General features: G+C 45.9%; 2 protein-coding genes across 2 annotated transcripts; both read right to left on the reverse strand.

Annotated features, from left to right (window-relative positions):
• Positions 1-2178: 2178 nt before the first annotated feature.
• On the reverse strand, positions 2179-3555 carry LOC102701168. Its single transcript, XM_015836488.1, has one exon. It carries the CDS (start codon positions 3553-3555, stop codon positions 2359-2361), a length of 1197 nt encoding a protein of 398 aa, XP_015691974.1. The 3' UTR covers positions 2179-2358.
• A 7553-nt stretch (positions 3556-11108) lies between these two features.
• On the reverse strand, positions 11109-13242 carry LOC102710866 (homeobox-leucine zipper protein HOX17). The gene is made up of 4 exons (XM_006652543.3): positions 13015-13242; positions 12674-12882; positions 12449-12528; positions 11109-12272 (listed from the first exon to the last, which is right to left on the reverse strand). Exons 1-4 carry the CDS (start codon positions 13115-13117, stop codon positions 11942-11944), a joined length of 723 nt encoding a protein of 240 aa, XP_006652606.2. The 5' UTR covers positions 13118-13242; the 3' UTR covers positions 11109-11941.
• Positions 13243-14066: the final 824 nt, after the last annotated feature.

Here is a 14066-nt window from a genome sequence, read left to right on the forward strand (position 1 = left end):
GGCATTTAAGATAAAATAAGATTAATGTGTGATTAGGAGCAGAAGGTGAAAACATTTCGATGCTCTACCTTTTGTTTGAAATAGCAGGCAAATTTTGTGAATATATTATGCAATCCTGTAATATTTTAGGTGGAGAAAGGTAGTAGTTGAAACCGCCTGCACGTAGCTCATATTTCTTTTTTGGGTTGAGATTTGATTCATTCCATTTCTGATAGCAAAAACTTTTTCGTTGATGATACGATAATAATTGCACGATAGTTGCTACGTCATAGTGTAATATGTGTGTATCTGTATACTTCTAACCAACCAGGTACAGCTCTTTTATGTTACCTGCAATTGCAGTGAGCTACTGCAAGTCTGCAACAATGCGTTGCCATTTCCTATGGGCAACTTTCTTTTCTTCCCGTTTTCGGTTGGGGACAATGACCCATTGGCCATTTCCGTTGCTTTTTCTCCGCACCATATGATGCCGGCCCTGCATCTGCCATCCCACACAGGTCGTCGAACGATTAGAAATGGCATTGGCTTCGTATGTTCCCTTGTTTTTTATGATGTGTGAACCAGTACTGCTCCAAATGATGAACGCAGAAAAGCTTTAGACAAAGAAATCCTTGGTCTACCCCCAAATAATTATTGCTCCTCACCTCCTTAATTATATGGCCTAGACAAAGTCATAGTCTTGTAGTACAAGAGAGCTTCTGTTGAGAAAACATATCTTCATGATTTTGCGGTTGAGCAGCGGCGGAACCAGGCATAGGGTGACTTGGGCTTAAGCCCTATGCCCGACTAAAAATTGCATTAAGAGTGTATTAAATTTTAGCTAAGATTTTTTCGAATAATTTATACTCTATCATTTAAGCCATAGACTTAGGAAACTTCTGATTTCGCGGCTGCGGTTGAGTAGTTGCCCAAGATTTTCTTTTCCGTGATAGAACCCCTCGTTTTGTTGGTGCATGACTGCTCGTCATTCCTCGGTGGAATAAGGCCTTGATTAGATTGAAAATTTTTTTTAAAAACATCACATCAAGTTTTTAAATATATATTTGAAGTATTAAACGTAGATTAATTACAAAACAAATTTTAGATTCCGCCTATAAGTCACGAGACGAATCTTTTGAGTCTAATTAATCCGTCATTAGCATATGTTGGTTACTGTAGTATTTATGGTTAATTATGTTCTAATTATGCTCAAAAGATTCGTCTCATGATTTCTGACAGTTTATAACTGTGTAATTAGTTTTTTTATTTTACCTATGTTTAATACTCGATTTAAGTGTCCAAAGATTCGATGTGATGTTTTTGGGTGAAAATCTTTAGGTCCCTGAAGATCGCACGGTAAATAATTCTGCGATACTATGAGTGTCACCGACGGCCAAGTCAAGTCAGGCACCACGTAGAATGGGTTTTACCGCGCACGTACGCCCGCGAAACAAAGCAAGCGCACGGGACGGGTACGCACGCGCAATGGCCCGTCGTTGTGAGACGGAAGATGCCCAGCGATCCCGGGAGTATTTCGCCCCTGACACCGACGGCATCACGGCATCAAATCAAATAGCCCCGACCGATCAGCGCTCCGCGGGACGGCCCGTGAGGCGGCGAAGACTCTCTCCATCGGGGAGGGAACGCAAGAATCCGCATAGCTCTCGATCGCTTGCTCGCACGCGACGACGCAGGCAGGCGCAGCAGCGTGCGCACCGCGCAGCCGCCCACCCGTATGCGGGCGCACGCACTGTTCACGGCGTGTAGAACACGGCCTCCTCGCGCCGTGCAACGCGGTTTTCGCGGATTCTCGTGAAAGAAAGGCGAGTAGGACACCGGCCTCTGTCGCACGGCGGAATCAGCGGTGAGGGCGCGAGCCCGGAAAGTGGAAATAATGATGAGCCGTGCCCGTGCGTTCGGGAAGCGGATGTCTTGGGCCACGAACACATCTCGGTGAGTTTACATGGGCTGGAGAAGCAAAATCTGCAGATAATAGGTCCCTTGGGCCGACAACATCGTGCCGTTTTATCACGGTCAGGTGGGCTGAAGCGTTAACGGGCAACCACCTCCCCCAAGAACGAAACTTCTAGTTGTTCGACACTTGTTTCTACTTTCTACGGCCAGATTTCTCGCGGAAAAGTAAGAACAGGAGGAATCAGATGGTACACGCATTGCACGAACAGTGATACTCCCTGCCTCTCCACATTGACACCATCTGTTCATGACCCAGTTTAGAACACCCCAAAAATAAAAAGAAAGAAGAAAAACGTAGATAAAAAAACCACTGTACACATGAGGAACTCCGATAGTGCGTACTCGTGTGGCTACGTATCGAGCGATGAGGCCGTGGCGCACCGCGTGCATGCCGCCGTGTTCTGCTCATCTCCTGCCCGGTTCAACGACCCTCTGCATCCTAATCTGCTCCCTGAATTTGGCTATGAACTCGTCGGCTTTCCTGTCCACCTCGTCCTCCACCGCCTCCAACTCCTCCGGCGCCGGCCTCGTGGCCAACTCGAAGAGCTCTCCGTCTTCGTCGTCGTCGTCCACGTCATCTTCCTCTTCCTCGGAGTTGACTATCTCCTTGTCGTTGTCATCTTCGCCGTCGGTGACCATACCATCGCTGCTGAACGAACTGATGTCTGACGCTGCAACCTTCTTCTCCAGTTCGTCAGCGGAAACCTGCTCGTCGAAGTCGAATGGCAGTGTAGAGAATGTACTCCTCGACGCTTGGATCGCTGATCTGGACCGGAAATTGTGGCCGCCGTCGCTGCCGCTCTGCGAGCCCACCCTGCCGTAGTCGTTGAAGCTTCTTGCTTTGGCCCGCTGTAGCCCGCGCCCGCTGCCAAGAGAAGGGGGCGGAGGTGGCGGTGGGGGCGGCGGAAGCAGAGGCGGAGAGCACGGGGAGAGGGTCAGGTCGGCGTCGAGGACTGAGGACGGCGAAGGGATGGCATGCTCACGCACGCCGCCGTATCTTGCCTTGGGGACGAGGAACCCACTTTCTTCTTCTTCTTCAATGCCGTCGCTGAAGTCCTCCATTACTGTTGCGGATTCTTCGGTCGCCGGCTTCAGCTTCCTCACCGGCAGGAGGAGCGGCTTGTCGTTCACGTCGCCCTTGACGGTGTTGCTCCCCGTGTCGGCATCGGCAACGACGACGAGCGGGTCATCTGGGAAGTACTTCGAGCTCCACGCCTGGATGCCCTCCTTGCCGGCGCCGTCGGCTTCACCGCCGTCGTTCTCCTGGTCAAAGACCAGCGGCCCTTGCATCATCTGGGAGACGTAAGACTCCACCGACTCGTCGTCGACGGTCTTGGCAGACACTGCCGCCACCTCGGCGTCGGCGTTCCTCTGGCCGAAGACGCCATAGGAGATGATGAGGCCGAGCAGGAGGATGTGAGGCAGCTCCCAGATCCTGGGCGCCTGGTTCGTCGGCAGAAGCGGCAGCAGCGCCACGACGACGGCGAACAGCACGGCCTTCGCGGCGAGGTTGGTAGGGAACAGCAGGGCGAGAGCCTGCTGCAACCTCGCCGGAACATCGCCACCGCCAACTCTAGCTTCCACCGGAGCCGCGTCCGCCATTGCAGAAGCAAAGGTCTTCGCGTAGATTGATTGTTTGTCGTCAGCTAGCTATGGCTATGGCTGCGAAGTGGAAACATAGAATCGTTTGCTTTTGGTCGAGGAGAGGATCGAAGCGGGAGTAGGCGTGGTCGGGAAGCAACGGGAATGGAGGGAAAAGAATTTGAGCGGTGCAAAACTGCTAAGCAAGCAGATCGAGGCGAAGCAATTCCGCTGTCATTTAAACATGGCGGTTAATCTAACGGCTTAATCCATCTCAACACACTGCTGATGGAAACCGCGGGAATGTGCTAGATGAGAAAAATATTTGGGCGAAAAGGACCTCTTTGCATGGTAGCCTCCAGAACTTGAACTGCATGCACGGATGAAATCATGAATAGTCCAGTCAGAGATCAGCCAACGGTTGCCGGTACATACGCGTTGGTCGATTTGGCGGTGTCACCGACGTGGCCATGGATAGGTCCCAGCCTCGATATTAGGGGAAATTTTTTTGTAGACGTTTCTAGGACCGGCTAAAACAAGTTTACGTGACATGCTTGATTGCTGATGTGAGCTACTCTAAATCAGCTATAACAAGTTGGCTTAGAGGAAGTTCAATAGTACAAATACTAACTCTAAATCAGCTATAGTCATCTAATAACCAATTCATACAACAGTTACCTACAAAGCCTTAATACATGGTTCCACGTGTGTGTCTTGGAGCCTGTGCTGCAGCTCAGTATAAATTAGTAGCCCACTACTCTTCTCTCTTCTTTCTTACATCTTTAAAATATATTTACAGTTGGCTTATAGCCTGTTATTATACCTGTTCTTATCGTTATAGTTAGACAGTTTAGTCTGGGATAATGCTAAAACGTCAAATGGGTCCCACTTCAGTTTCCTGTTGATAGTTTCAGGGGAGCTCGAGATACGCGTCAACAAGTCAACATTATGCATTTGCACAAAGGAAAAAGTACGAATTACCCCCTGAACTATCGCAGTCGGCCGAATTATCCCCCTAAACCCGAAAACCAGACATCCTTCACCCTAAACGTTCAATACTGGGCAAATTACCCCTCTCAACCCAATCCAAGGCGGTTTTGTCCTACGTAGCGTATACGTGGCAGCTCAGTCAGCATTTTTTTTAACCGTGGGGCCCACATGTCATACCCTCCCTCTTCGGCCCTCTCCTCCCTCCTCCTCTCTCTCTCGGGCGAATAGGGCGACGGCGGCGGACGCTCGGCGCCGCCCGGGGACAGTCGGATGGCGGGTGGGCACGGGCGAGCGGGCGGCGGGAGGACGGCCGCGCCGTGCCACGACGACGAGGTAGAGCAGCGACGACAAAGCGGAGGAAAGAAGGTGAGCGGCAGGGGGGCGGGCGGTCGGCGTCACACGGGGGCAGAGGGTCGGCTCCGGTGTCAGCGGTGCCGCCGTCCGCCGTCCTCCCTCCCGCGCGCCGCCGTCTACCGTCCTCGCCCCCACCTGCCCTCGCCCTCGTCCCCGCACGCCGAGATCGATGGCGCCACCCGCCGCTGCCATCCTCCGCTTCGTCCCGCCGCCGGCGAGTCCTCTGCTTTGTCGCCGTCGGCATCCTTCGCCCGCCGTCCGCTCGCCCGTGCCCTCTCGCCGTCCGCTCGCCCGTGCCCTCTCGCCGCCCGCTCGCCCGCGTCCTCCCGCCCTCTGGCCATCCCCGCCTGCCGTGACCGCCTTCCTCCGTTTTGCCGCCACCCCATCTTGCTGCTCGTTGTGACGCGGGCATCCGCCCGCCATCCGGTCGTCCCCATGCGCGTAGTCATCCGCCCGCCGTCCGGCCGTCCCCATGCGGCACCGAGCGCCCGCCCGCCATCCGGTCGTCCCCGTGTGGCGCCCTCGCCTGTTCGCCTGAGAGAGAGGGAGAAGGAGAAGAAGGAGAGAGGGAGAGGGAGAGGGAGGGTATGACATGTGGGCCCCATGGTTAAAAAAAGAAAATGCTGACTGGACTGCCACGTGTACGTCACGTCACGTAGGACAAAACCGCCTTGGATTGGGTTGAGGAGGGTAATTTGCCCAGTATTGAAAGTTTAGAGTGAAAGATGTCTTGTTTTCGGGTTTAGGAGGGTAATTCGGCCGACCACGATAGTTCAGGTGAGTAATTCGTACTTTTTCCTTGCACAAATCCATGTAGATGTACTCGAGCACGTTCTATCTCTACACTTATAGGTCCAAATTCTGAGTATGCTCATCTATATAAACCACTGCTCAGTCCGCTTCATATAGATGTCTACAGTCAAATCTCTTAAAGTTTGGTTAAATTTATATAGTAATTTCTATAACATAAAATTAGTTTTATTAAATAGAGCATTAACTGAAAAGTTTAATTAACATGTGTATAAAATATATTTTTTAGAACATGTTCTTTGGTGTTAGTTAACCATCGTGCTTTTGGTGTTATTTAAAAAAAAAAAGAAAAACCATTTGTAATATTCGCTGTAAGACAACTGTTTATAGAAGAGTACGTGGTACACATATTGTTTGGTTTGTCCCGTGCAGGTTGATGAGTCCATCAGGGTCATCTGCCTTTTTAAGAAAAAAGCAAAATGTTGTATTTAAAAACAAAAGGTAATTTATGAATAATTTATGTATGTGTTGTAAAATTATGATTAGAAAACTATAAAATTAATTCTAAATTTAATGTAAAAAATTTCAGGTTAACTTATAAGCATAAACAAATAAAAAAAGATGATACCACATGCGTGATGCTAATCTGCTGTCCCGCATCTTCGCGCGTAGAAATTCCCATGATGTCCAGTTGGTAGATGCCTAGCTTCCCTAGTGAAGTCGGTCTCGGTTTACTATGTAGGGACTCGACAATGAAACCGATCACAATAACAATTAGCAGCAAAGCAACCGTGCTTTCGGCCGGAAAGAAATATCAAAACAACATATGAGAAGGCCCACGGTTCGTTCTAAACCGCTCAATAAACTTAGCTACTCCCTCGATTCGTTAGCACGTTTTTAAAATTGACACATTTCGTACAAAATTTTTCCATATAAAGTTTATTTAAAAATCAAAATCATTCTCAAATTTTTAAATTTTAATTCATAACCAATCATATTTCTGTTTTTGGGTAGGTATAATCGATTAATACTAACCACGAAAAAAACGCGGCCAAGTCATATATACCCTTCGTGCGGCCGCATTCATCCCGGGCGTTATTCCAGGAGGCGAGAGAGCCAGCCAGGTGAGCTGATTTGTTGCTGCGATTCTTCTTTTGAGATGCGCACGCCAACTTTCTGCAGGGCTGAGAGCAAATTTCAGGGATAAAGACGGTCGACCCAGGCTTTCTTCCGCGCAGGTTATCCGTTGCTTAGTTCGACGGCTATTCTTTACCACCCTCGGGAGAGAGATTCCGCGTGTTTCCCATTGCGTTTCTTCCCTTCTCCAGGCTACTAAACCTCTTTGCAGCAGGGAAGAGGAAAAAACATAAATCGAAGTAACCATCTGCTGCTAGATTTGTGAAGAGGACAGTAATATTCTGTTCTTGGCAGATGCTAGTATGATATACCTTCGTTAATCTTGCATTTTTCTTTACCCGGAGAGTGGCGATTCCTCTATGCATTAGGGCGAAAAGAAGGTTATCCGAAAAAGAAGCCCAACGTTGTAACCGTGCTAATAGGACATGGGCTACAGCCCATAGGCCGAAAGCTGGACCGTTTTGGGCCATCTGGCCTCTACTGAAACTGACGAGCTGCACAAAAGCTGAGGAAACACAATAAGAAAGCGTGCGTACAGCAACGTAAGCGTATTTCATGTCTAATCGTATTGACGGTAGCATCAGTATGGTCAAATTAGAAGCCGGGCGCACTGACAAAAAGCTGAGGAAACACAATAGGTTAATTAGTGGTTTACAACTTACTGCAGATGGTCTCATACGTGACATGCTCTAATTAAGCACCACAAACCACTTTAACCATCGTCATTTCACTTTTACTTATAACTAAAATTTAAATTTCTAACCTTAAAATTAGAGTTGATTTTAAGGTATTTTCACCGAAATTTATTTTTTACCTTGAATTTTAGATAACTAAAAATACGTATATAAAATTTTTATTCAGAAATTATTTTTCGTTTAACAGTCACCCCTTTGTTAATCTCGAATTCACGACAGGGGCTCTTTATTTAGTCCTTTCAGCTTGATTACTCGTTGATTTTTTGGGCTCCAGCAAGAACAAGCAGTACGACCAACCATGTGAGTACGCTCTCCCATGGGAATCATTGTGCTAGCCAATCTCGCAAAAGCCGGGGACGGTGGTGAGCCAATGAGTAGCAGCACACGGCACGGCCGATTAAAATGCTGCTTATGCTAGGACATTGCATGCAACACGGCCGGGAATGCCCCCAGCTTTTGCTCCCCAAGTTATGGTGCGCGGCCGCGTGATCTCCATAGGTTTGGCCACCGCGACCCCTCTCTATCATCTAGGAGTACTATAGCTGACACTCCAACTGCATCTGCATGCATACCTGTCGATCGATCTGTGTTCAGGACTTTCAGGTAGGAGTAGAAGGATGGGCCCCCTGATAGCTTAATTATAAGTTGCTGTCAAAATTCAAGATTTAGAACTTTTAGATTTGCGTTTTATAGTGTTTGTGGAGTTAGGTTTAGTCAGAGCCATTTGCTTTTTCTATGACTCTCGGTGGCTGTTTCATTTGCGAGTTTCTGAATACATACCATCTTCATGTTTGTTGGATCGTAGATGAACAAATCAATGACGTTGTTCTTAGGGTTCATGTCTCCGGATCATTGACTTGCTATATACATGGCATTGGTTTGCCAATTTATTGTACTGGTTTGTCATTGACTTGGCCTATTCATCAAATTAGTTTTATTAAATCTATAATTAAATATATTTTCATAATATGTGTCTTGGTTTGTAAATGTTACTATCTTTTATAAACATAGTCAAACTTAAAATAGTTTAACTTTGACCAAAGTCAAAATGAACTATAACCTGAGACGGAGGGAGCAAGAACGAGACATGTGGCTGATGCTCTTTCATTTACCTTTGCATCTGCTAGAGTTTACTCCCTCCTCCTGGGTTTGATCACCGTGTAAGAAGAAAAATAAAAAGCATTCCAAATTGATCATCTCATACTGATGTGATTGTTGAATGGTCATACGTTGGTTATGGAAGTGCAAATGACCTAAGATATAAGTGAGGGAACCACTTACCTCAATAGCTAGTTTTTGAGGTGGGAAAGACTCTTTACGATCCTACAATTGATATCAGAGCCTGACTAGTTTAACATCTCAGGCCCAATTGACACAGTGTGTAAAAGCCTGATGGACCGTGGGTGTCTGCGGGGCCCGTATACCTAATGGACCTGGAGAGGGGCGTATACGGTGAAGTGGCGGTGAAGGGTTGAGAAACACCAATGTGTGAAAGGGAAGATTGTTGAATAGTCTCACATTGGTTATGGAAGGACAAAAGACCTAAGATATAAGTGGGGGAGCCCCTCACCTTAATGGCTAGCTTTTGAGGTGGAAAATATCCTTCATGATCCTACAGTAGTGTGGATGTGTTATATTTTCTCGGGTTGCACATAAGATCGTGCTTGCTCGAGATAATGGTAGTTTATATACATCAATATCAAATTAACCATTCTATATGACATCATCAACTCAAGGAAAACTTGATGGTTATCTCTTCGCTCTTCTACTACTTGAGCACATGTTTCTAAGTTGTAATCTTTTTAGAGAACAATTTCATGCATTAGTTGCATGCAACAAATACAAAACATAAAAATGATGTAATAAATATGATATATATACAATCAAAAAGATAATTTATTGTACAACTTATATGCTTAGTTGTTCCTATGCCCTTATGCATGAATTGAGGGCTACCAACGTTATGGTTGTGCTTGTCTACTCACATGTCTCGTGATATTAACTCCAAGGCTCAAGACTTCTTTATTCTTTGTTAGTAGATGTTTCATTTCTTATTATTGCAACGATAGTTTTACAAAACCAATTAATTATAAAAATTAGAAAACTAAATAGTTTTAATGTATTACTGTCGGTAATACATAATTACTACACGTTAAACCATAGTAACCGTTGTAGGTTGAAACTGAAAAAAGAAAAATATAAAACATAATAAAAATTCTTTTTTAAAACAAACTAGGAAAATTGTGGATCGATGCTTCTAAAAACAATCGTATAAAAATTTTGGCATATGCTTTGTTATATTTCTTAACACTTGAACAAAACGGAAGTCATATCGATCCCAAACCATATCTTGTTTTTCAATTTTTTCTAGCATTGGTGGAGCTTTGATCATGAGTACACACTATCATTTTCACAAGCTTTATTCATCATATAGTAATAGAAATTAGGTAATGGTTGTTCATATATTTTTAGACTTCTCATCTTTTTCTTAAATGTCAATTTTATTTTTTTATAAAACAAACCATACCGGTGGTTATATCTTTACTAACCCCTAGGCAAACGTGGTTACCGTGCATGCATAAACAAAGGCATTTGTGTACTTAATGCTTAAAATAGTTTCCCTATCCATCTGTAGACAAGTCTCCAGGTATTGGGCGGCCCTGAGTAGGATTCATGAAAACCGTATCAGGTGTTGATGTCACCCCTAGCGTTACCATGGTTACTCAAAACCACAATAAATTCAGACTTATTTTTTTTAACTCCACGTAGTTTGAGCGGTAGCCGCAGTGTTGCAAATGAAAAGAGAAAATACGAAAAAAAAGTTTGTAAAACATAGTAATTAAAAATCCTAGAAAATCATGCAAAATTCAGAAGAATTATAGATAGCTATAGAAAAATAATGTAACATCACATGACTTTGTTGACATAACTTTTACTATATTTTTTTTAGTTCTCATCCCAACCCATGTTTGTTTTTTCAAGTTCTCTTCCAAGTTTGATGGAGCCCCATAATACGAAGTAAACATTATTATTTTCACAAACTTTGTTCACCAAATGACAATAGAAATCAAGTACTACTTATATGAATTTATTTGTATTATTTAGAATTTTTTTAAAAAAATGCGTTTAGATAAAATGCATCAAACCAAACCATTATGGTGTCATAACGGTAGCACGGTTTTTGTGAACAAAGCCTGAAAGCCCGAGAAGTAAATTTGTGACTTGTAACACATTTTGACTTGTACACAGGAAAATAATATTTAGGATCTATTCGGTTTGAATGAATTTTAACTCACACAATAGGAAAAGTGAATGAGTAGTAATGCATGCCCATATTAATTCAGAGGAATTTTTACAAGAGATTTGAGTGGATGAAAAATTTTCTTGTTTTCACTTTACAACTTCTAAAAAAGAATTTCTTTCTTTAATTTTTCTAAACTTCATTCCTACGAACGAATAACTTTGAAATGAATTTAATTCTTAGAAATCCAATCATTTGTTTTTTCCTGAAATGAATAGGCCCTCGAAGTGGCGAACATTTATACTAGATCAAGTTTGACTTACGTAAACTTGCGATTATATTGGCCCGCATTTTTTTTTTGAAGCAAACCCGCATTTCGGTTCATCTTTTAGCTAGGCACCCCTGCATCTATACGCGCGTACGATGATATTGTGCCGTCATGATCATGAGAGCAACTAAGAACAAACACCTGGTATTGTGGTATAAGTAGCACTCAATCAGTATGGATAACCACCTCCGATCGAATGGTACATGTTCCGTGACAGGGCAATTCAATTCGATTATCCAGATGGTTCGCTACTCGATCGCCAGTGTTTATTAGCCGTTCACACAATCGAACAACCGAACTGCTTGCTTTCAGTTGATTGATTAGTGGATCCATCAAAACATATGGAAACTTTCATGCATGCATGCAAGCTTTTCCCGGCCGGCCAAAGGGCACTAATCACCTAAATTAAGCTGAGCAGAGGCGAGCTAGAGACCAAATGCACATGCCTATCCGTGTTAATTAATCGCTAGAATCAAGCTTAAGAGACACGACTGTCCAACAAACAAACTGACCTCTCATCATCATCGCCGTCATCGTCAGCCGGGACAGAACAAACCACCGTGCCATCCCGCTGCGCCCCACCTCCCCTACACCCGTATCCCACCATATCCAACTTTCCCCAGGACCAGCTAAATATTCGCTACTCCCAGCTCCCAGCCGGCCCGGCCGGAAGCTGCCGATCGAGCCCGGCCTGCTGTTCTATCCCAGCCGCCTAGCTACTCCACCTGACGCATGAACACCCTGCTAGCTAGCTCTAGCTGCTTCCAAGAAAGGGAAAATATAACAACGGATCGATCGATCGATCGGTGAGCGCAACACACAGCTTGCGCGAATATAATGTGCACACTGCTTTGCTGCCTGTGACATGGTGTAGTAGTCTAGCTAGTGAGTAAAAGCTAGCTAGCTAGGTTGTCATGACTGCTGCGGCCGGACGGCAATCGGGCGGTGGCAGAGGATGCCCCCGTCGGCGGCGGTGTCGTTGCCGCCGGCGGCAGTGACGACGCCCGCGCCGCGGCGGTCGGGGGCGGCGGAGCTGGAGTTGTTGGCGTTGGAGACGCGCTCGCAGGAGGGGCACATGGTGAGCGTGGTGGGCGGGGACATGTTCATGTAGAGGTGCGGCGAGACGAGCTTGAGCGCGCGCAGCTCCTGCACCTCTTTCTGCAGCCGACGGTTCTCCTCCGTGAGCGTCTCGCAGCAGCGCTTCAGGAACTCGCAGTCCACCTCCGTCTGCTTCAGCTTCGTCCTGAGTAGCACAAACCGCGCGCAAAAGAACAATGGTTCAGAACAGAACCCCGATCGATCGATTTAGAGCGACTCCTGTCGATGCTTAAACTACCAAGTAAATATATACCACACCGATTAAACACTCCATTAACCCCCACGATATACAGTACGGTATTGCATGTGCTTAGTACGTACCTTGCGCGTCTGTTCTGAAACCACACCTCGACCTGCCGAGGCCGCAAGCCGAGCTGCTGCGCCAAAGCTGCCTTCTGCCTCTGCACGCGCGTAGCACGCGGGATTTAGAGATGAAACAATAGTAGTACAGAAAAAATGCACGCGAGCTATAAGTGTGTAGGTCTCCGGAAAGTGCTAAGCTAGCTAGCTGAGCAAGGAGAAAGATTAGTCCGGCTGTTTACGTACGGGGTTGAGGGTGGGGTGCTCCCGGAAGCTGTCCTCGAGCACGGCCGACTGGTCCTTGGAAAGCCGGAGCTTCTTGCGCGACCCGTCGATGCCGCAGCCGCCGTCCTCCTCGTCGCTGCCGCCGCGCAGGCCCGCGCGCTCCTCGTCGGCCGCGGCGACCTCGCTCCGCTTTGCAGCAGGGAGCAGCGGCATCTCCAGAAATCTCTTCTCTAATCCAGACATAACGCCGTACGTACAGTGTTATCGTCAGCATGCAACCAACTCGCAAACTAATCGATCTCAATCTCACTGCAGCAACTGAAGTGAGAGATCATATCGCTAGTGGCAAAAACGTAACGTACCTGGAGGAGAGTGGAACAGCATGGCGGCGACATGGTGAGTGCGAGGAGCAAGCGGCGAGCTGAGACTGAGGCTCAGGCGCAGGTCCTCGGCCCTCTCCATCATCGCTCCCTGCTGCCTCTCTCTCTCTCTGCGTCCCTGGTGCTTTCTCTCCTCTCTCTGACTGCTACTCAGTTCTGTATCTCTACGCACAACTGCGTAGAGCTTGCAGCTGGAGTTGGGACTAGCTTGGAAGTGATAAAGAAGTGGGGGAGAGCGAGGGTTTTAAAGAGAGATGAGAAGGAATGTTGGATCTCACTCGGTTCTTGGGACAGCAATGATTAACTTGTGGGGCGGGCTCCTTAATTGGTGCAATCATAACTTCCCCACCTCCTTCACCTTAAAGGCTTAAAATTGCTATCTTAGCTAACTTCAGCTATTCTCCACTCAAACTAGGATTTGTTTTAGGGAGAAAAAAAAAGGGGGAGCATTTTCGCTTTGACGAATGTTTTATAATCTGGTCCACCGAATGGAATGGAGTATCTAGCGAACCAACATGCGTTTTGATTTATGGCCCGTGAACAAGTGTGCGTAGCGTACGTACGTGGTTGCAAAATAAACTAGTGATTGGATACAATTAGTACATTTCGGCGATCATTCCACGAAAACTAATGTTGCTAAATCAGAACAAATTAGAAAAAAAAAAGACGCGACCAGTTTCAGTAATCTCAGCCGACTACCGTCCATCCTCCAGTCAACAAGTAGCTATACCTATACAGAGCTTGCTAACTTTGGATGTTTTAAGGTTGCTATAGCTAGCTACGTACTATAGCTCAACACTCCACGAACATGCAAGTTTAAATCAACTACTACAAGTTGTAGCAAAAAAGACAAACAAAACTAAAACTAAGTATACGCATATTCATAATTGCTTTGTTATTTTTGCTACAACTTATAGAAGTTAAATTTAAATTTGCATGTTGGTGGAGTGATATAACTTATACTAAACTATCTTGTTAAATTTTTTTATAATTTTTTATGACTATTTAGATGATGTACAAAACAACGGGTATAT

This window comes from Oryza brachyantha, chromosome 4 (genome assembly GCF_000231095.2).
Source record: "Oryza brachyantha chromosome 4, ObraRS2, whole genome shotgun sequence".
NCBI lineage: Eukaryota > Viridiplantae > Streptophyta > Magnoliopsida > Poales > Poaceae > Oryza > Oryza brachyantha.

Excerpts from the sequence above, each read along its gene's own strand:
- LOC102701168 (XM_015836488.1), bottom strand. The coding sequence starts at position 3,555 with ATGGCGGACGCGGCTCCGGTGGAAGCTAGAGTTGGCGGTGGCGATGTT.
- LOC102710866 (XM_006652543.3), bottom strand. The coding sequence starts at position 13,117 with ATGATGGAGAGGGCCGAGGACCTGCGCCTGAGCCTCAGTCTCAGCTCG. Across the intron at positions 12,883-13,014 it reads GCTGTTCCACTCTCCTCCAG|AGAAGAGATTTCTGGAGATG; the intron begins GTACGTTACGTT and ends TGTCTGGATTAG. Across the intron at positions 12,273-12,448 it reads TTTCAGAACAGACGCGCAAG|GACGAAGCTGAAGCAGACGG; the intron begins GTACGTACTAAG and ends TGTGCTACTCAG.